At 34.8% G+C, this 22,356-nt stretch overlaps 1 protein-coding gene across 1 annotated transcript; it reads left to right on the top strand.

The window, feature by feature from the left end:
- The first annotated feature begins 14,173 nt into the window (after positions 1-14,173).
- Positions 14,174-17,747, top strand: LOC149539870 (alpha-galactosidase-like). Its single transcript, XM_089801068.1, has 15 exons — positions 14,174-14,346; positions 14,466-14,524; positions 14,617-14,673; positions 14,765-14,799; positions 14,888-14,991; positions 15,106-15,178; positions 15,289-15,347; positions 15,526-15,591; positions 15,680-15,763; positions 15,874-15,938; positions 16,068-16,150; positions 16,294-16,384; positions 16,462-16,511; positions 16,772-16,912; positions 17,247-17,747. Exons 1-15 carry the CDS (start codon positions 14,216-14,218, stop codon positions 17,337-17,339), a joined length of 1,191 nt encoding a protein of 396 aa, XP_089657194.1. The 5' UTR covers positions 14,174-14,215; the 3' UTR covers positions 17,340-17,747.
- The last annotated feature ends 4,609 nt before the right edge of the window (positions 17,748-22,356 follow it).

The following is a 22,356-nucleotide window of genomic DNA, read 5'->3' as shown; positions in this document are numbered from 1 at the left end:
TTTTATTCCAAAATTAAGGGTATTTAATTCCCAAACATAGTTTGGATCCATTATATGGGAGAATTTTGGAGATCCACTTATTTTTTCTTCCCAAATGCTATTGTTTCATATAATCTCTTTCCACTTGATGATGTAGATAGTATTCCCTATGATGATGATATACTAGATGAAATTGAATGTACTACATATTGAGGGTAAGGATGATTTAATGACTCTATTTATAGCTCCTAGTTCTTCAGTTGAGATCACACATCACCTCTTTTTGGTGATTTTATTGAGTCATTGTAAGATATATCTATTTTTCTTCCTTATCCAGATTCTTATTTTCCATATATTGATGCATTATTTGTGGAGTCCCTTGTTTCAGATTTGGGAGACATATTTGAAGGGGATTCTCATCTCTTTGATGAGAACTTAATCACAATTAGATTTAGAGATACTTTTTCATCTTCTTTGGAGATTGAAATTCTTAATTCTTCTCCTTCACTTGGTTTATCAAATTTCATGGTTTAGTTTAATGATGTGATAGATTCTTTCATCTTGGAGATACCTACTCAATCTTTGTAGATATATACTTAGAGGCCTTCTTCCTCATTCTTCCATTTTCACATGGATTGACTTCTTTATTTTATGATGTACTTATTATTTCAAAGGGAAGACATCTTTCTTGTAGGAATTGAACTATATTTTTTGCAGGTACACTTCATCAACATTGGAGCTTCATTATGGAGGAGATATCATGTTTCCTACTATCCTTCTTATGGGGGAATGCTTGTATATGCATGATTTTTGTAGTTATTAGTGGGTCTTTAGTTTATCATCCATCCATGTACCTTATATGTTTTCATATCCCTTTTTAGGGGGAGATTTTTTCCCATGAAATTTTTTCTCTTTCTTCACTTCATGAGAGATTTTATTTCATGCATTGCATTGCATATTGCACATGGGTACCTAACATGGCCTAATAGACATGACCCATCTTGTACTGTGATTTTAAGTACATTCCCCTTAGTTGCACTTAATAGCATATTTTGGTGTGGGTAAATATTCACTAATTATACCTTACTAATGTTTACTTGGGATAATGCATTTCATAGTAATTTTCATATGAGTTGATACCTAAGAGTTTGCACCTAAATTAAGCATAAAATGTAGAAGAATTTCACTTTAGGTGGTCATAATTATTTTAAGTACAATATTATGATTATGATTATTATTATTATACTTAATAATTAGCTATCTATTTTCCATCTTTGTTGATATTATTTGTGTTACATTTATAAATTTTATATACAATATCACTACTTATTTTGCTACTCATTATGTTCTATTTATCATGTTCAAAATATTGGTATCATGTTCCTAAAATCTTTTTTAAGTGGTTTCTGTAATTTATTCAAGATATTCTTCTACAAGATCACTCTATCTTAACATTCCACAATTATTTTTGGATCACACATTATTTCTTAATCTTAATTTCTTTGCTAGAATATTATTGGATAGGAAAGTGCTGTCAAAGTATTTTTACTTAGGATTTTCACTATTTGGAACCAAGATCCCAATAACTTAGATGATGTTTGATAGTTCTATGAATGTTGGCTAGGGCTTGTGCTTTAGCCACAATATTGTTGGACTAACCATCAATGTTCCCTTTCAGGATTCGTGACATGGCTTAATCACCTCTTGTGTTCTATAAGTCTAGTGGTTGTATCAGGCATTAACAAGTCAATCTTTTGGTGCAATGACAACTTTAGTTTGTAACAAGTGGTATTAGAGCTTGGTCACAGGTTCAAATTTCCTCAGGTAATGTTGAGGGGGGGATTGTTGGACTAACTGCCAACGTTCCCCTTTAGGATTTCTGACATGGCTAACTACCTCATGTGTTCTATAAGTCTAGTGGTTGTATCGAGCATTAACATATCCATCTTTTGGTGCAACGACAACTTTAGCTTGTAATTTCTTTTACACAAGTTTTATCCTTTTCCTATATATTTTCATTATGGGGTGAGGTTTTCTTTTTTAGGGGCATGTGACTATGGAGGGGTGGTAAGGGTTTGGTATTTCTTGTTATTTTTTATTTGGATGGTTTTTTTTTTTTTTTTCTTTCATCTAATGTTCAAGGTTTGTTGTTGACGTGGTAGTGTTAGATAATTGGGAGGGGAGGGGGTGATTCAGTTATGTCTAGTTATCTCACAACCCCTTCAAACATTTCATCACCATCAAAGAAACATAAACGTTAACAATAATAATTTCAACACATCCAATCACTTGGTAAATATATCCAACATAAAACTTAACTCATTCATCAATTTTTTTTTCAAACTGTTATCAAACTATTCCTTGTATTATCGAGTATCAATAAATTTCCAATTATTTCCTACTGATAACTTAGTTATTACTGAGTTTCATTAAAATGTAAAACATGTAAATCAAATTGCAACACAAATAACATTCACACAATTTTAACATTAATATTTTATGTGGAAACCTTATTAAGGGAAAAGGCACCTAGGACCGACAACCCAAAAAAATCATTCTTCTAAAGTGGTCTCTGTTAGGAAACTACCTTGTTAAAGGTTACATAAAATTTGTCAAAGTGAACTTCTTAGAGGATTTGACCAAAAGATCATTTAGACCTTATCACTCCTTGTCTAGGACCAAAAAGAGTGCCTCATTTAAAGGACTTACAAACACCACTAATTGATGTTATCATATAGGATTTTGTAGATTTGTTAGGTCCACTCGGTGATTTCAATATTTTCTACTACAATGCTTAAACTATTAAAAATATAAAATGATCTATGGGTGAGTGCACCAAGATGGTGTACAAAAAGGGGGGTATAAGTGGACACCTTTTTTCTGAAATTAGGTAAATCTGAACTTGGAGGAGACATTTGAGGTGTATCCACTCAAAATGATAACATGTGTAGAATATATAAATTGTAGTGTTTTGAATCTACTTTCTAAACTACTAGATTTTGTACAAAATGGATAAGATTAGGTGGGTCAAACCCTGCACAAACAAAAAATAGGTCCTAATTTTTTCAAAAAACATAACATAGCTATTTTCGTGTGTCGCACAAAAACATATTTATATTTAGTATTTTGCATAACCCTTTGGTAGGATGATAGTTAAGATTCATATTTAGAATTTATGTATTTTTTGTAATTTTCTAATGAGTATTTTATTTTTGATGAATTATTGAACTGACTACATTCTGAAATTTTGGTGCTTGTTTGTATATTGAACATAATTTGCACCAAAGTGGAAACTTTTAAAAAAAAAGTGTATAGAATCAAGTGTAGAACAATAATATATAATTTATTTTCAATTTGGTTAAGTATGTCAAAAGTTATTAAAAAAATGGCAGACATATGTTTGTGAGGAATTTCAAGGCATTGTTAAAAGTAATTAAAGTTTGCATTGTTAATATTGTCCGAAAATAGAAAAAATTATATGGTTAGAAAGCTAAGAAGATGTGTAATATTATGGTAGTAATTTTAGAGATACCCACTTCACCATTAGCAAACTTGATGAAGGCAAAGATGAGAATTCATCTTAGAAGATGAAAAAATGTCTACAATAAAATAATTGAGGGAAAATAGTCTCCCAAGCCTTTGGGTTGTTTCCCTATGCTATCATGAAGCCATAACCCAATTGGTTTTCTAGGATTCAAATAATCTGACTGGGTTATGAAAATGAAAAAATGCACTCAAAACCCAATCGGGTTTTGAAGAACTAAAAGTAGGCTTTACTTCGAAGGCCATAACTTATACATACAGAGTTTGATTGACTTCGTTCAACATGTGTTGGAAATATATTAAAGAGATCTACAACTTCATGTCAATAAATAAATCCTATGTCAGCAAAATTTTATTTTTCATCAATTTGAATTAAGTATAATCTAAAAAAAGTAATCATTGTTTTCCAAATGCATAATCAATAGGTAAAAACAAATGGTAACATATTGTTAATTCTCTCCCTCTCGAAAACACATAAAAACACTCATAAAATAACTAAATAAACCCCAAAATATCTCTATTATTAACTCCTAACCTCTCTCTCTCTATCTAACTTGTTACCCTTAACCATTTTTTTCTCTGAGTAATCCTTAATCCCCCCCTCTCTCACATCACCCCCTGTCTCTCTTCATGCTATCCCATTCTCTCCATATTTCTCACTCTCTCCATCCTATCCCCTAATCTCTCTCTCTCTCTCTCTCTCTCTCTCTCTCTCTCTCTCTCTCTCTCTCTCTCTCACACACACACACACACACACACACACACACACACACACACACACACATTCTCTCTTATCCTATCCCCTCTCCCTCTTCCTATCCCCTACTCTCTCTCTCTCATTCTATCCTCCATCTCTCTCTCTCTCTCTCTCTCTCTCTCTCTCTCTCTCTCTCTCTCCCACTCTCTCTTATCCTATCCCCTACTCTCTTTCTCTCTCTACATGAAGTTCCCATTTCAAGGATCGAAGGTCAGGGAGAGAGGGCGGGGGATTAGGGATTAGGGGTCATAGAGAGGGGATAGTATAAGAGAGAGAGAGCAAGAGAGAGATAGGGGGGATAGGATGGAGAGAGTGAGAGGAGATTGGACATAGAGAGAGAGAAATATGGAGAGAGAGAGAGAGAGAGAGAGAGAGAGAGAGAGAGAGAGAGAGAGGAGAGAGAGAGAGAGAGAGAGAGAGAGAGAGGATATGAGGGAGAGAGAGAGAGAGAGAGAGAGAGAGAGAGAGAGAGAGAGAGAGAGAGAGATTAGGAGTTAGTGAGTGAGTTTGTGTGTGAGAAAGAGATAGAGGGAGTGAGAGAGATGATAGAAAGATAAAAACTATGATAATACTTTTACCTACCTATTCGGTCCATGTTTGGAAAATAATGACTACTTATTTTAGACTATGATTGCTTATAATGGATGGAAAATAAAATCTTGATTTCCTACTATTATGTTAGTTACATTATTCTATAGCTTTCTTTAATATATTGCCAATACATTTCAAATGGAGTCAATCAGAGTTTGGATGTGAAAGTTATGGCTTCTAGAGTGGAGCCTATTTTTATTTCTTCAAAGCTAGACCATGTTTTGAATAGTTTTTTCATCCTAGAAACCTGATCAGGTTTTGTTTTATTTTTTATGCATTTTTTCTAGCATTGATAGCCAAGCCTAGCCGCTTTTTGAAATTTCATATAACCTGATTAGGTTATTCACATTTTCAATTTTTTTTGCAGTCCACTAAATTGTACACCATCTTGGTACACTCACCCCTATAAATAATAGCAACTACCTTTGCTTGGTTATATCTCATTTTCCCCCCCTTTTTCTCTGACTTTTATGTGCTCAAAAAATTCTTTCTCTTCTCTCTACTTGGCTTGATTCACTTGGCTCAACATTTAGCTCTTCTCCTTCAACAACTTCACATTCCACATCAACTTTAATTATATCTCTTTCAACTTCATCAACTCTTGAACAACTTTTTAATGAAATAATCACCACTTCGAACCAACAACCTAAAACTATCATTTTCTCATCCTTTAATAGATTTCTCAATGCTTCGAGATCCTTCCATCTTTTCCACTTGATCAAAATCATCAATCTTAGGTTTACAATAGAATTTCTTTATACAATCAATTTAGACACACACAAAATATAAATTTACATAAAATTTTGTGTCTACGCTTATCCTTCTTCAATTTCTTTTGTTAGATCCTTCTTGATTTTTCTCCACCATTGATCTTGCAACAAAATTTGATTGTCACAATAGACCTTCTTGAACTTTCCAAATTTTCATTAAAAGTTGGCCTCATATTCTAATTTCTCAAACTTATTCATTTGGCTATTACTTAGTAAGCATTACATTTACTCAGACAACATATAACTTGGTTAGTACTGACTTGCTCAAGCAACACTGCATCCTTTATCTTCTTTGCAATCACTTAGGCAATATTGTAGTCACTTGGTGAATACAATCTCCCTTCATTAACCTTGTGATCTTCAATACATTGCAACAATACATGATTGTAAGACAATCAAACCAATTGTAAAGAAAATCGCAATAAAGAATATAACCATTTCCACATAACCCATAATAGATTTGAAATAAATATGCAATTGAAAATCACATCCAAGAGAATAGAAAACATACCCACAAAAGTGTGACACAAGATATACTTTGGGAAACCCTCATCAAGGGAAAAACCTAGCCTCCAAAAGCATCCATCACCATGTATTATTCAACAAAAACACCATTGCAATACAACCATGGAAGCCTTCAATATCATAACCACCATTGAGAAATCTATGTGAATAAGCATTAATCCACACATCCCATGTCATGCTTCCAACCTTCACAAATGCTCCCTTGGCTAACTTGTCAAGCCTTATCCTGCTCGACTCTTTCCCTTTTTCCTTTTATCCTCTCTCTCTCTCTCTCTCTCTCACACACACACACACACACACACACACCAAAAACTACCCTTGTGTCTGCTTATATAGTAGCAAGTCCCACAAAACCACTACGTGGTATTACATAAACCATGTGCTACCTAACCCATTGAACCCACATTTAATATTAGAATTTTAATTTCTTTTTCCCAATATTAAATAATTGCATCAAATATTATCACAATGTTACAATACAACTCATCAAGTACATCCCATGAGAATCTTTCCATGTTGCACGTCCATCTAGATGCAACATTACATAATAAAATAAAATAATACAATATAACAATATTATGCAATGTGTGCAACACCCATTATCTCAACACCAAAATTGTATGATCTTTGTCTAGTTCATTCAAGTACCCATTGAATACCTTACATATCAATTCTATCTCCACCATACTTTCTTCAGATCCTCTTCACTAATCAAATCCTCATCATCAATCAATTGATATGGTACTTTCTCAAGTTAACATAATGTCTAGCCAATTAAGATTTTGACATCAATAATAATATAACAACTGAAATGACTCTTTAACTATATTCATAGCATCATCGATTACAATATCAGTTGGGGATAATAGGTTCACATGGTTTAGTCTACCAACAAAGGAGAGTGGAGCTACTCCAAAATATTTGGTTTTTGGAAGTATATGCTCAATAGAGACTACTTCATCTTTGCATGTAGATGACATGGGACATTTGAATAAAATTGCATCAAGGTTTGGTTATTATACATAGATATGGAGACACAAGATTAAGAAAGTAAGTGAGTACTTTTAGAAGAGTCAAGATCATCCCATATTGGTTATTCAACCAAAAACAATATGTAGTAATGTTTTCTTGAGAAATTACACCTTTACTTGTAAGTTAAAGGGACTTGGACATTCTATGCCAGTTTTGGAGTCATGGGTATGAAAAGTTTGGAATCTGAAAGGAGACATGGATATTATGTTATCTACTAATAGCTACATTGTGGTTTTCTTTACATGCACGTGAGATAGAAAGTATGCAAGGATGATGAAGGGTGCTCCCCTTAATACTATAAACCATAACATAAAACAAAGAAATAACAAAAAATGCAAGAACAAAATGTGGACTTCCTATTTGCCCCGCAAATGCAGAATTACAAAATTCACAAGTACAATATGCTAACCCACATGGGCGCCTTCATTACAATAATCTGCAAACTATCACTCAGATTTGTTCTAGACAATGTTTGGGCCTTTCTTAAGTAGGCAATTTAATGCTGCAAACTTAATATCTAGGATTGATAAACCCTAAAAATACATATAGAGTTGGCCAAATACATTTTTGACAATTATTTTAGATATTTTGGATAGCCCAATTTTGAAATGTCATAACTCACAAATCGTTGCTACGATTGGCTATTATAACCACTTTTCGAAAATGCCAACTTCTGATCTATAGGCTCAATACTACGCAAGCACCCTTTTGTTGAATTTTTAGACCTCATTTGAGCACTCCAAGGCCTCCAACGATGAGCCTAAAGATTTTTTTTGTAAATATTTCCATTGAAAATCCATAATAACTTCTTTGATACTTAAGCTATAGCAATGAGATTTTTATGGTAGGTTTATAACTCTAAAATGAACCTTCATGTAGAAAATGAGAACATTCTGAGCTCGTATGAAAAACTTACTAAAAATAGCAAGTTCCCATAAATAGTAACCACCCTATCTACTAGTCCTTATTAAAACAAAAAAGAGTGAGAAGAAAATATTTTTTGGGTGATGCAAGATTGCTCTTACACCCAAGATGCTCTAGCATCAAAGGAAGTCCTTACTTCTTTAATTAGGTTGGGTTTTTCATCACAACCTGACATAAATAGTTTAATTCTATTGAGGAACTCCCTCAAAAGTTCCTATATTGGTTTGTCTTCCTAGACTCCCAATTGAATTCTGGAGGGATGATATTCATCATTCGATTCTATTCTTTTAGGAAACCTATGGGCCTTGCTACTCAAACTCAAGTTTAGAGGTGATTTCCTATGATCACACATGTATTGAGATTGATTTAAATAGCACATTACAATGTTTTGCGGAGATTTATCTTGAACCCTCTTCTCGGGTTCAAAAAGTTGATCATAAGATGATTTTGTTTAGATTTTGTACATGTTATGAATATGGTCATCTGCAGTGGAAGTATCCTCAATTTATCCCAACTTCAACTACTAGGTTCTATCCCTAAGAATGACAAGGGGAAGGATCCTTATCCAGAAGGATTCACCAAATGTTTCATTCACGGTAGGCCAAGTGGAGGATACAAAAGAAAAGCTTGTGGCTAATAGAAGTTAAGACACCAAGTGAAGAAGAGGCATGTTGTTAAAGAATGTTTCATTTTCATTAGACAAGTTGGAAGATGATAAGTATGGGAAAAAGTATGGAATAGTGTGTGATTTTGGTAATGGTATTAACTATTCTATTGGAAATGATGGATTCCACAACAATTTATTGTTGGATACTTTGCTCATTGAGGAAGACAAGTTTTTAATGATAAATATAGATTTAGATGGGATTGCATAGAAGATTTTGCAAGACAAATGAATGGGTTTGAAGATGAAGAACTATTTAGTTTACATGAAATTGTTTGTTTTGATTTGTGAGAGGAGAGCTGGGAGGCACATGTTAAACAATGCTATGATTTAATTAAAGAGAACATGATAGTTGTCCTCAAATAATTATAGCAAAGGTAGAAGAAAAGAATACAGTATATAAATTCTAATCAATGATCTCATGTGTAGGAGCACACGATTTATTATATCTCATTGGGATTTTGATGCATGGACACTTTTTGTTCTCCTTCTTGGTTTAGTTTAAATAGTTTTAGCTTATTTTGTTTGAGGTGGTTATTAGAATATGGTCAAAATTAAAATTTTCTGTTTGTCTCCAACAACAAATTGAATGTAAGTTGTAAGGGGAATGCTAGGACAGAGTCTGGGAGAAGAGAAAGGAGTTTGACAAAAAAAGATAGAGACAAAGGAAGGGATAGGGTTTGTATCAACTTCATAAGGGATGATATGCAACAGGAACAAATTTCCTTGAATAGATTGATTAAAGGGGGAAGAAGTGAAAAAGGCTCAGTAAAGATGAAAGAAAGGTTTGCACATTGCATAAACAAGGGATAGGGTTTGTCTTCACAAGGGATGTTATACAACGAGAACAAATTTCCTTGAATAGATTGATTAGAGGGGGGAAGAAGTGAAAAAGGCTCAGATAAAGATGAAAGAAAGGTTTGCACATTGCATAAACTAGATATTTTCTAGTGTGGTGTTTTGCTTCCATTTTGTAGAGAGTAGAACGAATTAAGGAATATTGATGACATGTCCATTGTAATAAATAAATCAATTTCTTCGTTAGTTCATTCGTCAGATTTCATTGGTTTTTCTTTGTAAACTTTGACAAATTACTATATTTGATGTTATTAAGTTGGCTCTTTCATTTGCATTTTAAATCTCCTGTCATTTTATAATTATGAGGGGTTGCCTATTTTCATTGATTAAGTTTCTACCACTTCTATACTTCCATCATTATTTTGTCTTGGTTTGTGAATCGAGTTTTTATTGACAATTTAGCATTTTGGGTCCTATCAACCTTTAATCCTTCACTCCTAGTCGAAGATGTATAACCCTTTGAGGGATGATATAAAGGATGAGATTGGAATCATACCCTAAACGAATTTGGTTGAAGGGATACCACCTTGAACATCACTCCCAAGCAAATAAAAACCAATGTAAACTCATGCTACCATATTTTATTACAAAACAAACTCCTAAATGAAAAAAAAAAACTCCACATACATTAAACATCAAATGAAATGGCTAGGTTTTCCCCTTCGTGTTAGGGGTTAGAAGATAAGAAAATAATGTTAAATGCAAATTTAACCTATAATGCAAAGGAATAAATTACACATACGTATAATGTGAGACACAAATATTTAATGTGGTTCAACCAATTTTGGGTTATGTCTACCAAACTGAGAGCCTAATCTTTATATCCAATGAAGAGAAAATTATAGTCTATTGATTTTGCATTATACCATGACTTTTTTTATAGCCATTTAGGTGGTTTACCAATGTTGGTACCAAGCGAACCCTAAAGTACTTGACAAGCCAACCTAGGGAAATGCTTGATGAGTTAACCCAAAAATGTTTGACGAGTTAACCCCACTTTTTTTGGGGGTTGTTGAACCCCACTATAGATGGCAAGTGTACAATACTTGCATGGTCAATTGCCATAAACAAACACTTTGCACACATAAAAAGCCCTATTGAACTTGTTGTAACAACCTAGAAGCCAAAACAAAAGCTATAAGCACCAAATTATGTATGAAGACAACAAAAAAAAGTGTCTGTCCAATGTACTATATATAAACTTAAGCTAAAATATAGATACTCCTCTATTTAAAAAAAAATCTAAATCAATTATACCCCCTTTGCCCATCACTCTCAACTGAAGATACACAACTCTTGGAGGTATAATATAAAAGATGAGGTCATAATCATTACCCTAAATGATTTTATTAGAATGAATTAATTGTAACTTTTAATTGAAGACATATAACCCTTGGGGTTATGATATAAATAACGACATTGAAATCATACCTTAAAAAACTTTAACAAATGAAATCTATGTAGCTAGAGATGTTAAAAATCAAGCTAATGAAGAAACTCCCATCTTGATGATGCATCAACTACTGTGATCTGAAACATTGATGCTAAAAAAACTTACACAATCGAAGCCAAAATTAGTATTTACACAAATGAATATCCTTTAATCCTTCACTTGCAATTGAAAATACACGCAGAGTCCTTAATGATACAATATACAAATAGATTAGAAATATCTCTTACATGACTTTAATCAAATAGATGAATCAAAGCTATTAGATTTCCACAATCCATCACTATTTTTTATTTTTATTTTTATTTTTTGGATTTAATTGTGTGTGCAATATTTGTCATCAACATTTCAAATCACACTCCATGATCCATTAGCAGAATGCAAGAGAACAAATGAGAAAAGATAGTTACAAATCACACTACTTTCATTAAGATGCAAGAGCAATGCAAGAGATGAAAGGAGAAAGGAGGGTCATAGGTCAGTGTCCTTTCATCAAGATGCAAGAGCAATGCAAGAGAAGAAAGGAGAAAAGAGGGTCATAGATCACACTCCTTTCATTAGGATGCAAGAGCAAAGCAAGAGAGGCTCTTTAAGACCTTTCTTCTCTTGGATCTTGATAATAAGTCACCGAATATGATCCGAAACAATGATGACAAAAATTGCATACACAATCAAATCCAAAAAAATAAATTATAAAAATAGAAATAAATAAATGTAAGTACTTTACTAGTATTATTGAAGACATAACCCTATAGACTAAGTTGCTGCACATGACCAACCATAAATCTTCTATGTCCTTTTACCTCTCCAATCTGTCAGCCTAAGAAAAGACCCATGTGAAAGGCAAAGCTTTCTCATGAAATGAAGAAACAAATGTCAAGTCACGGTATCAATGATAGCCAACGGGCAAATCAAAGAATTAAAACGTTTACTACAATTCTGTCGGTGTAACTGGGTAAACAAAAAACGAGCTTAGCTAATCTGAAAACAGTTGTTCCACGGGTAAAAGTCAAATCTTTGGACAAGAAAAGTGTTAATACCCATCGTGCAATAATTTCCACCGCTTTCGCAGTGCTAGTTGGTACCCACTTTCATCTATAATTCCATTAGGACTTTGATCAGCGGGCAGGAATTGAGACGCCCACTAACGTCAAAATTGAATCTGTGAAAGCAGTGTTTTTGTCGTACAAATGTTCAGTGCCAATACCAGCATACGCTGAAAGTATTATTATTCATATTCAATCCAAACCATTGGACGGTCTGTATTCTTACCAATACCATCATACGCTGTAAGTATCCATCCATATCCAATCCAGAGCATTTGGGCGGTCTGAATTCTACCCATTTTTTTGATTTCTAATATTTTTTTTGGGTTCAATGGGTAGTTTATCCAATTAATTTGGTGTTGTGGACTGTTTATCCACCGTTCCCCTGTCCTATAGAAGGAGATAGTTATCTAATCTTTAGTGTGCTAATGGGAATTGTTTTGGTCCCACACACTTGTGTCCTTTTTTCCTGGTTAGATTGTCTTCATTGTGAAGAATTGGTTCATAGTCACATGGTTATTGAATGGTGTAGGCAACCCACTAACTACCTCAACTTTTAGATTGTTAGTACTGTTCTCATTGGGATCGAACTTGACGGGGGTTTAGATGTATCTGCATAGATTCATTCGGTTTGTGCTGACAGTGGTTGAAATGTCTGTATGATTGTTTTGGGTTTTATTTGTGTAAGTTTTATAATATTTATCAATTCAGAACTACTTGGCGATCTATTGCTGCTATGAAGAGAATGATCTAAATCTGTTAAAATTAACAATAATTTCTAATTTATAGCCATTCAGCAATCTATTATTGAGAAGAGGAGGATGGTTCTAATATTATAACAAATTTCACGATTCATGATAGATTGTCTCAACGTTTCTTCGGTCTCTTAGATTGTTCTGTCATTAAAAAGCATTCATTCATTCATTCTAAGAAACATTGAGCATGATCTAAAACGTCGATGCTGATAAAGTCACACACAATATTACGGAGAAGCATGATATTATGAATTGTAGATTAAAGTATACAGTTAAAACAAAAAAAATCAACAATTCAGATTCACGGAGTTGTCTATTATCAATATTTAGTGTTTAGTGATATTTAGACGACCAAACCGACCTCCGAAGAAAGCAGCTGTGCTTTACCTTAAATGCAATGAGTGCTAAGTGTTCCATTCATTCTTACTAGAAATTGTTGGTATCATTTAACATAAGTCAATAAAAAAATTACCCAATCTATTTTCATTTCATGTCAACTTTTCTATCAGAATCTGAGTTAAGAAACTTATATTTTATGAAGTCTTTTCTCCTAAATAACTTGTTTACAGATATGAATTCCACCATCAAATTTTACATTCTCTAGGTAAGATCGATGTAAAGACAAATGCATATAATTGAAAAAACAAGTGACGATAGAAGTTTTTCACAATATGCATTTGAACTTGTTTAAAACGGTAACTCCGTCTCTACATACAGAGATTTTAAAAATAAATTTGAAAAGTGACCACCGAGGTTGAATACACTAATTGAATGTACACATACGTTCAAATTGCTGTCAAATTTTGAAAATTGTACTTATTTTTTTATACCAACATTTTGAACTTGTCACCTAGCGCCTTCATTTACCTCTGCCACATCATGTTACTACCTACCAGCTTTACTGAATCATAGTTCATGATTAAAAGTACCTAACAATTTAGCATTTTATACTCTCTTCTTACTGATCATTTTTTAAAACTCTGTTTGGAGACCTACGATTATAGGCCACCACTCAAAGAACTCAAGTAACCTGACGTGTAAGGTGCAGATTCAGTCCAGAGCTCTGGGAGTGCATGAAAGCTGTTCCGTACAACAGGCCTGACATGAAATTTGAAAACCAAAACTCGAATATTTAAAACCATTTCACCAAATTGAAGTTTGTGATTAGTATTTACGAAATAATCCGATTCCACAAGAAATGATCAGATTCCAACGCGTTAAAGTTAAAAGGGTCATTTAAGCGCGTTATAAATAAGTGCTTTCCTGCTTGGCAAACTTCGTCAGTGTTAATCTGAGCAACAACAGACTGTAACAAGATAGAATGGACTTTCAATGCAGGTGGGGTGTGGGTTTAATGCTCTTGGGTTTTCTCTATGTTGTTAGTGGTGCTCAGAATATATCTATTTCAAGAACTTTGCTGCAAAATGGCGTCGCTAGGACTCCTCCAATGGGGTAAGAACTGCAGATTTCTCAGCCAATAAAGTTCTCAAAATATATCTTCACTGTATATGATTTATATGGTTCTTGCCTTTCGGCTGTTCTAATGCTGTTTGTTTTTCCCCCATTTTCAGATGGAATAGTTGGAATCACTATGGCTGCGATATCAACGAACAAGTTGTGCGAGACACCGGTATTATTTGAAATTTCTCTCTTAGAATATTCATAATCTTGATTACGGTCTCTCAAATCTTGTATTTAATCACATGCTTTGTGTTTATGCAGCTGATCATTTGGTCTCAAGTGGGCTTTCTGGAATGGGATACAAATATGTAAATATAGGTGGGCATTCTCTGACATTCCTACACTTTTCTTTATCTCAGTAGAGACATTTTCTGGATCTGAGATTTTCTGTTGTTTTTTCTGGATGCAGATGATTGTTGGGCAGAGCCCAATCGGGACAGCAATGTAAACCACTTACTTATCATGTTTCACAATTTTTATCTTTTTGTGACATTTGTGTTTGATTTCTGATCATTAACCTTGATATAATTAGGGAAGGCTAGTTCCTAGTCGTTCAAAATTCCCCTCTGGAATTAAGGCTCTGGCCGATTATGTCCACAGCAAAGGACTGAAACTTGGGATTTATTCAGATGCGGGGTATGTACGACGTTGTCTTTGTTGGTTTTTTCTTAAATGGGATTTTTTTGTTCTTCTTTTTGGTTTCTTCGTTTTCCGAAGTTCTTATGTTCAATTTTTTTCGTTTTGGGTCAGATATTATACGTGCCAAAAGCAACCAGGCTCTCTGGGTCATGAGCAAGTAGATGCGGACACATTTGCCTCATGGGTATTTTCACTCTACTTTCCTGATACAACTCTGCAAATTTTGACATGGTACTATGGTAGTTGATATCGAGCCCTAACAATCGGTTTCTTTCATGATTTACCTCTTTGTAGGGCGTGGATTATCTTAAATATGATAATTGCTACAACGATGGCTCTAAGCCTGAAGCTCGGTAAGTTTTTGCCCCATTTTTCTTTATTGGGTGTTCTGTTTGAACTTGAAATCTCCTCCATATACTACAAGTCATTTGCAGACAACAAAAAAAGGATTTCGACCTAAAAAATAGATTGTCTTGTATCACGGGCTATAAAACACAATCAATTCATCAATTCATTGTGACAATTTTACAGGTATCCAAAGATGCGCGATGCACTTTTGAAGACTGGGAGGCCTATTTTCTATTCGTTGTGTGAATGGTAGGGTTTGCTACACCTGAGACCTAATAAAATCCTGGATTTTTCAGGAATGTGAGATGAAATGTTGTGTGTTGTGATTGTGATTCAGGGGAGTGGATGTTCCAGCTACATGGGCTCCAAAAATTGGAAGTAGTTGGAGAACAACGGAGGACATTGAAGACAAATGGGATAGGTGTGTTGCTGAACCAGTCAATTACAATTTTCGGAGCTTTTTGGGCTTAGTTGTGTTTTTCTTGCTTAGATTTGAGTGAATTTGTGGCTGATTTAACATTTATTTTTCAGCATAACATCCCGTGCGGATCAAAACAATCAATATGCTCAGTATGCACGCCCTGGTGGATGGAATGGTAAAACTAAATACAATTCAGTTTATGAAACATGATCCATGGCAGAAGCACTTGGATTCATTAGTCTACTATTTATGAAGTAAAAACTTTAATCTTGTTTCTTACAGATTGTTGTTATGGGTGGAACAGATCCTGATATGTTGGAAGTAGGAAATGGTCACATGAATATGGACGAATATGGATCACATTTCAGCATTTGGGCTCTCATGAAGGTGATTGGCGTCTCTCTTCAACTTTATGTTTTTCCCCTTTTTTCTTTTGTAGTGTGTGGTATTTGTTTGAGCAACTTTCTGAAAAGAAGGCTCTGCTGCTATGTTATTCTTTTAACTTTAAAATCCACTTCTTTCAACATTAGGCGCCTCTCTTGATTGGTTGCGATGTTACATCGATGAATAAAGGGACTTACAGAATTCTCAGTAATAAGGAGGTTATAGCAGTGAATCAAGGTAAGATCCCTTTACAAAGTTTTCTAAGAGAATATTAAGAAAAGATTTGGTTCCTCATGTGGGATTAATTTTTGCAGACCATCTTGGAATACAAGGGCGGAAAGTAAGCAAATGGGGAGACCTTGAGGTACATATAATTAAACATTCGCTTGCCTTTTCTTGTTTACTTTTATATTGTGGTTACTTCTTTACTTGTTGCTTCTCATATCTTGTTTACTTTTGTATTGGGGTTGCTTCTTAACTTGTTTAGATCTCTATTATGCATCTTATGCTTTGCTTTATCTTGATGATGGACTACAGTGTGTGATCTGAAATGTTGATACTAAAAACCACACACAATTGAATTCAGAAATCTACGAAAATAATTATGAGCACTCTTTGCTACAGGTGTGGGCTGGTCCTCTTACGAACAAACGTACAGCGCTCGTCTTATGGAACAGAGGCAACTCAAGAGCTACAATCACTGCCAAGTGGGAAAAATTTGGAATGCATCCTTCCGTTTCAGTCCGTGTTCGGAACTTATGGAGGGTAATTCATCATCGCAAATCTAAGAAGTCATTAAGAAAACACATTTCAGCTTTGAATGCTCATTGCTATTCTTAAATGCAGAAGCTTCTGGTTTGCTCAGTGTATGATTTTGTTGTTTGATGTTTTATCAATCAGTTTTCTGTCATCATCATTGAGTGTGATCCAAAATGTTTGATGTTTGGATCATTTGGTGGTCTACCATCATCCCTGAGTGTGATTCAAAATGTTTAACAACAAAATCATACAGAGTGCAAACCAGAAGCTCGCTTATCTCAATTTAATGGATTGTGGAAAATTAATGCCAACTAACGCTGTTCTTGTCTTGATGTTGCAGCATAGAGATTTGGCAAAATATCACCAAGGAAGCCTTGTAGCATCAGTGAAGCCTCATGCTTGTAAAATGTTTGTTTTGACACCAGTTTCTTAAGAAACCCTAGTTGGTCATCTAGTTACAACAACTATGTTGTACATGCATATTATTGCAATGATTGGTAGAGAATTGGTGGCGATGGCGATCCTCAAAGAGGAGATTTATCACTATGGCGATCCTCAAAGAGGAGATTTATCACTGTCCTTATTATGTTTATTATTCTCACAGTAGAGAGTAGAAGGAATTCTGTATCAAGCCTCCTGTGAAATGCACAAGGGGCTTAAAAGGCAATTGTGTATTCATTTCTTTCTCCATCTCGCAGAAAGGGAGTCAAATCTTATGGCCTATAGGCAGACATGGGAGAATTGGATTTTGGTTGAAGTCATGAATATGATTACCCAACTTTCATGATTCTTGTTTAATTCAATTCAGTTGCAATATTAAAAAAACTTGGTTTTACTACCAGTTCTATTTGCATGCTGCCCCTTTCATTTCATGATCAGTCTGTATTATCAATGATATCCATCAGTCCTGCAGTCATTTTGATGCCTAAAACCATCAGGCAAGGCTGGGTTTTATTGAATGGAAAGAGGCATTCTATATTCTTGGAGAGGTTTTATGGAAATTTTAAAAGCGATTTCAGAAATATAGCTTTGAATTCAAAATCATCTAGATTAATGTTAGTTGTCTGAATTTTATGTCTTTAAAGAATAATTTAAAAAATAAATAAATTAATTTTTCACAATTCATTAGAATTAAACAGACAAATTGCTTCTAGTTTAAATTGTGTATAAGTTTTTAACATCAGCATTGGAATCCAAAACTCCGATGTAAAAAACTTATACAGAAACTATTTGTTCAATAATTTTTTTATTCTATAAAATTACGAGAAAAGTACAGTGTTGAATAGGCATTTAGGGTACATTTGGTTCATGGAATTTAAAAAACCCGGATTTCTACAAACCTTGGTTTAGTCAAATCAAGGTTTTGCATACTTTCATTCCAATTTTTGAGATTTTACTGAAACTGTTTGTTTCACTTGAAGATGTGTGTGAAGTGTGTAAGCTTGGAGTTGAAGGCGAATTTCAAAAAGTAGTCCAATTTATTGTTTTTACACTCCGTAAAAAACAAAATTAGGTTTTGATTTTCAATTCCTACCTGCTAGTAGGAATTTGGAAAACTTGGTTTTGAGGCAAAATTGGAAGTTGCGAATGTTAATTCCATTTTGCAAATTTTGAAACAAATGCACAAATTTTCAAATCTGGATTTTGAAAAAGCCAATTCTTGTCATCTTCCATGAACCAAACAGGCCCTTATAGTATTTTTTTCCATTGAAATTGTGGAAACTATGCACTTTCTTCTCTTCAGTATTTATACCATCATTAAAACCACCAATGTGCCGAAAGTTGTCGAAACCACCCGTTGTTTCAAATCAGGAAATTTGATTCCTCGGCTGTTGAGACCGTTAGCCCATTCGGATTTAAACTCTTTCGTTAGAGATATATATTTGAAAGATAGAATTTCCAACTTCAAATAACTACAAAGCAAGGGAAAAATTCTTCAATATATAATAACGAAGGAATTTTCATTGTAAGAGAACGTTTAGATAAAAATTGTTGGATTTTTAGATCCTCTTAGATTATAGGTATCACTTTCTTTAGCTAGTGATTAAATTATTTAATTTCAAATGATCTTAACATATCTAAATAAATTTTTAATAATTTAAAATAATGTAAAGTATATCAAATATACATTTATAATATTTAATAATAATTAATTAAAAATAAAACTATTTTATTATTATATTAAATTAATTATTTAATATGAATAAAGATATAATTTTTTATACAAGCTATCATTTTATATTAACATTTTTGAATTTTTATTATCTAATTGAATAATAAACTATTGTCATAATATTGTTTCATATCTTCCATTAAATTATTTAATGAAATGTAATATAGCTTCATTAAATATGATATATGTTCATTTAATCATTTAAAAAATTATGAAATAATTTATTGTTACATGTTTATATATATTTGAATATCATTAATTTTTAAATTATAGAAAAGAATATAATTTTTATTAAATATAAGATATAAAATTTTTGTCAAGAATGTTGGTATAAGTAATGATCAAAATTGTATTATTTAAGTATTATGTAGAGTTAGGGACAAATTTGAAATATTTTCACATACTATTTTTTTATTTTTATTTTTATGAATAGACATTTTCCATTAATTATACTATAAAAGATACATATTCATAGAAAAAGGGGTCGGGGTATGCAAGATCACCTTGCGAGTTCAAACGACACAAGGTCGGATTAACACCTATTCATCAAAAAAACATATATTAAAGCATTAAACAAAAAGCCCTTTGGTTGCAAGAGTAGTGCTAGGCGAGGGTGGGTCTTTATCATCAGAACCCCATAAGTCCTTGGGGTCATTGGTTGGCTCAAGGGGAGCCTAACCGTCAGCAACAACAACATCAACATCTTTATCTCCCTCTTGTTTGGGTGGAGAAATGGTTAAATTCGAGGGAAAGCCTATTTGGGGTCACGTTGCGCAGACGGCCAACCCGCATTAGGGGCAATAGGAGGAGCCACCGGGGATCAGCTCGAGCCCAACCTCCGTGGAGGTGAGGCCGAGCGGTGACGTCCACCAAAATCACCAGGAGAGTAGCGATGGGGTTGAGACTGGGGAGTATGGGAGTGGCATGTAGATCTCTACTCCGACCTCACCAACGACTACGAGGAGTGCAGTCACCAGATAAAGCATTCCGAGGCACGCGAGCGACCGTACAGGGCGCATTTCCCCAGTGAGCTAATAACTCCTATAGGTGAGCCACTTCCAACTCAACTTTGTCAATTTGTACTTGAATCTACATCATAACATTATTACAGATACATGCTTTAGAGTACATAGCAGAACGAATATCAATAAAGCTGTGAGAGAATAAAACAACATTGCAGTCCTTCCAAATAGTAGAAAAAATCTCCATTATGAAAGCATGCTAAATTTGGGCATATCTAAAAGGAAGCCTGGGCGGATCTCCTAGAACAACCATATGCCAAGTGAAATCCTTTAGATGAAAAGTCTTGACGAAATCATGAATCTAAAGCCAATACTTCTGGGCTCTTTTGCAAAACTAGAAAATGTGCAGGAAGCTCTCGAGCTGGCCACAAAAAGGGCATATAAGATTTGGGATGCCTAGATGCCAGAGTCGAGGGCCCAAAGGCAAGCCCTGGAAGAGGAGGCACCAAGCAAAGTGAGCAATCTTTGGCTCCGTAATGGAGCACCAGACAGTGGCAAATCTATTACTCCAAGTCTTATGAGAAGAGCGTAGATGCTAACACTGATTGAGAGTATCAACCATCGGAAGATGGGGCACCAGCCACCGATACCCCAGCTTGGGCTTGTAACTAGTCATAGGAGTGGTAGGATACCACTTCCAATCTTTCCACCATGTGCGAGATGAGTAAATACCAAGCTTTTGTAACAAATTGGGAGGCACCGCAGAAACTAGAAGATCAACTATCTGTCGATCTGCACGGATAAGCTTGAATTGCACCTACAGGTCCTCCCATGAGTAAAGGCTCATAGTAACCTAGGAAAATAAGTCCTTGGGAATTTTGATACCCTTGCAAAACAAGCGCAAAGCGCTGGCTCCTTGCATCTTGGCTAAAGGAACACTTTGAGCAACAAACAAGGGAGACTACCAAAGGTTTTGTTGGTTCATTGAGAGGCCATCTTTGAATCCATTACCTACCCAACGAAGCCAAGGTTTGAGAGCTTCCCAGGCTTTCCAAATACTCTTAACAACAAAAGTGCCTTGAATCTGAATAGGCTCAGGAGTCACAAGAAGGGTCTGAAAGCCAATCCCCTTCCAAGCAGGCTGGTTAACCGGATAGCTTGAAGAAATGCAGTGCCTTAGTAAAATTTTCCAGGCCTCATCACCAGTGAGAGCCTGAATGACCCACTTAGCACAAAGGGCAATCCCCTGCTTACGATTGAAAAGCAACCCAAGTCCACCAAAATCTTTGGGCAAACATCAATAATCCCAGGCAACTTTGTGAAAGCCGTGATGCACAACATTAGAGGCCCAGAGAAAGTCCTAGAGGAGACACTCAAGCTTGAGGTATGAAGCTTTGGAAGGGGCCCAAAAGGAAGTAGTAGACATGCATAGGAGCAAGCACTTTAGAGTAGATTTGAAACTTGCTCGCAAGGCAGAGTGGCTTAGTGATCCAATATTCCAGCTTCTTCTTAATCTGAACAAGAACAACATTCCACAGCTCCACAGGGGAGGCTTGAAAAGAAAAGGGAATGCCCAAAAACTTAAAAATTTCTCCATGCTCAACCCATTTCCACCCATACTGCTGCAACCATGGAGGGCTTGACAAGAAAGATTGTCTCTAACAGAGGGTTTTATGCCATTGAATGGCAGACCCAGAGGAAAGACAAAAAGTGTCCAAACATTGCAAGGCATTGGCAATATTGTTTTCATCTTCCACTAGAGTAAGGAAGGAATCGTTTGCAAAATGCCCATTAAAAAGCTAGGTGGAGGACTCAAGAAGAGAGATACCATGAACCAGTTACCAGACCTCGAGAAATGGTGTTGGCAAGAAGATAGCCAAAACCCTTAGCTGCCAACACATAGAGTGAAGGTGCAATAGGGCAACCTTGACGGATAGATCTAAAGAGCCCAAAAGCTTCAGATTGCCTCCCATTAATGGTGATGCAGGCAAAGGCATCCCCAAAAAGCATCTGCACAGATTGTAGAAAGACTGGACCAAATCCCAGAGCTTGAAGCATGACTAGGATGAAAGGCCACTCAATCCTGTCATAAGCTTTGGCAAAATCAATCTTGAGAAATACAGCCTATTGCTTGGATTGCTAAGCCCATTCCATTCCTTCCCAAACAACAATGATGTTATCCAAAATATAACAAGACTTGATGAAACCAATTTGTTTAGGGTGAACAATCTAAGGGAGCAAGTGCCGAATTTTAAGAGAGAGGGATTTGGCTATGATCTTGTAGGAGACATTCAACAAAGTGATGGGCCTCCAAT

Source organism: Cupressus sempervirens, chromosome 9 (assembly GCF_028749045.1).
Source record: "Cupressus sempervirens isolate cs-2001-9-10 chromosome 9, ASM2874904v1, whole genome shotgun sequence".
NCBI classification, from domain to species: Eukaryota; Viridiplantae; Streptophyta; class Pinopsida; order Cupressales; family Cupressaceae; genus Cupressus; species Cupressus sempervirens.
This window is presented reverse-complemented; position numbering and strand designations above follow the sequence as displayed.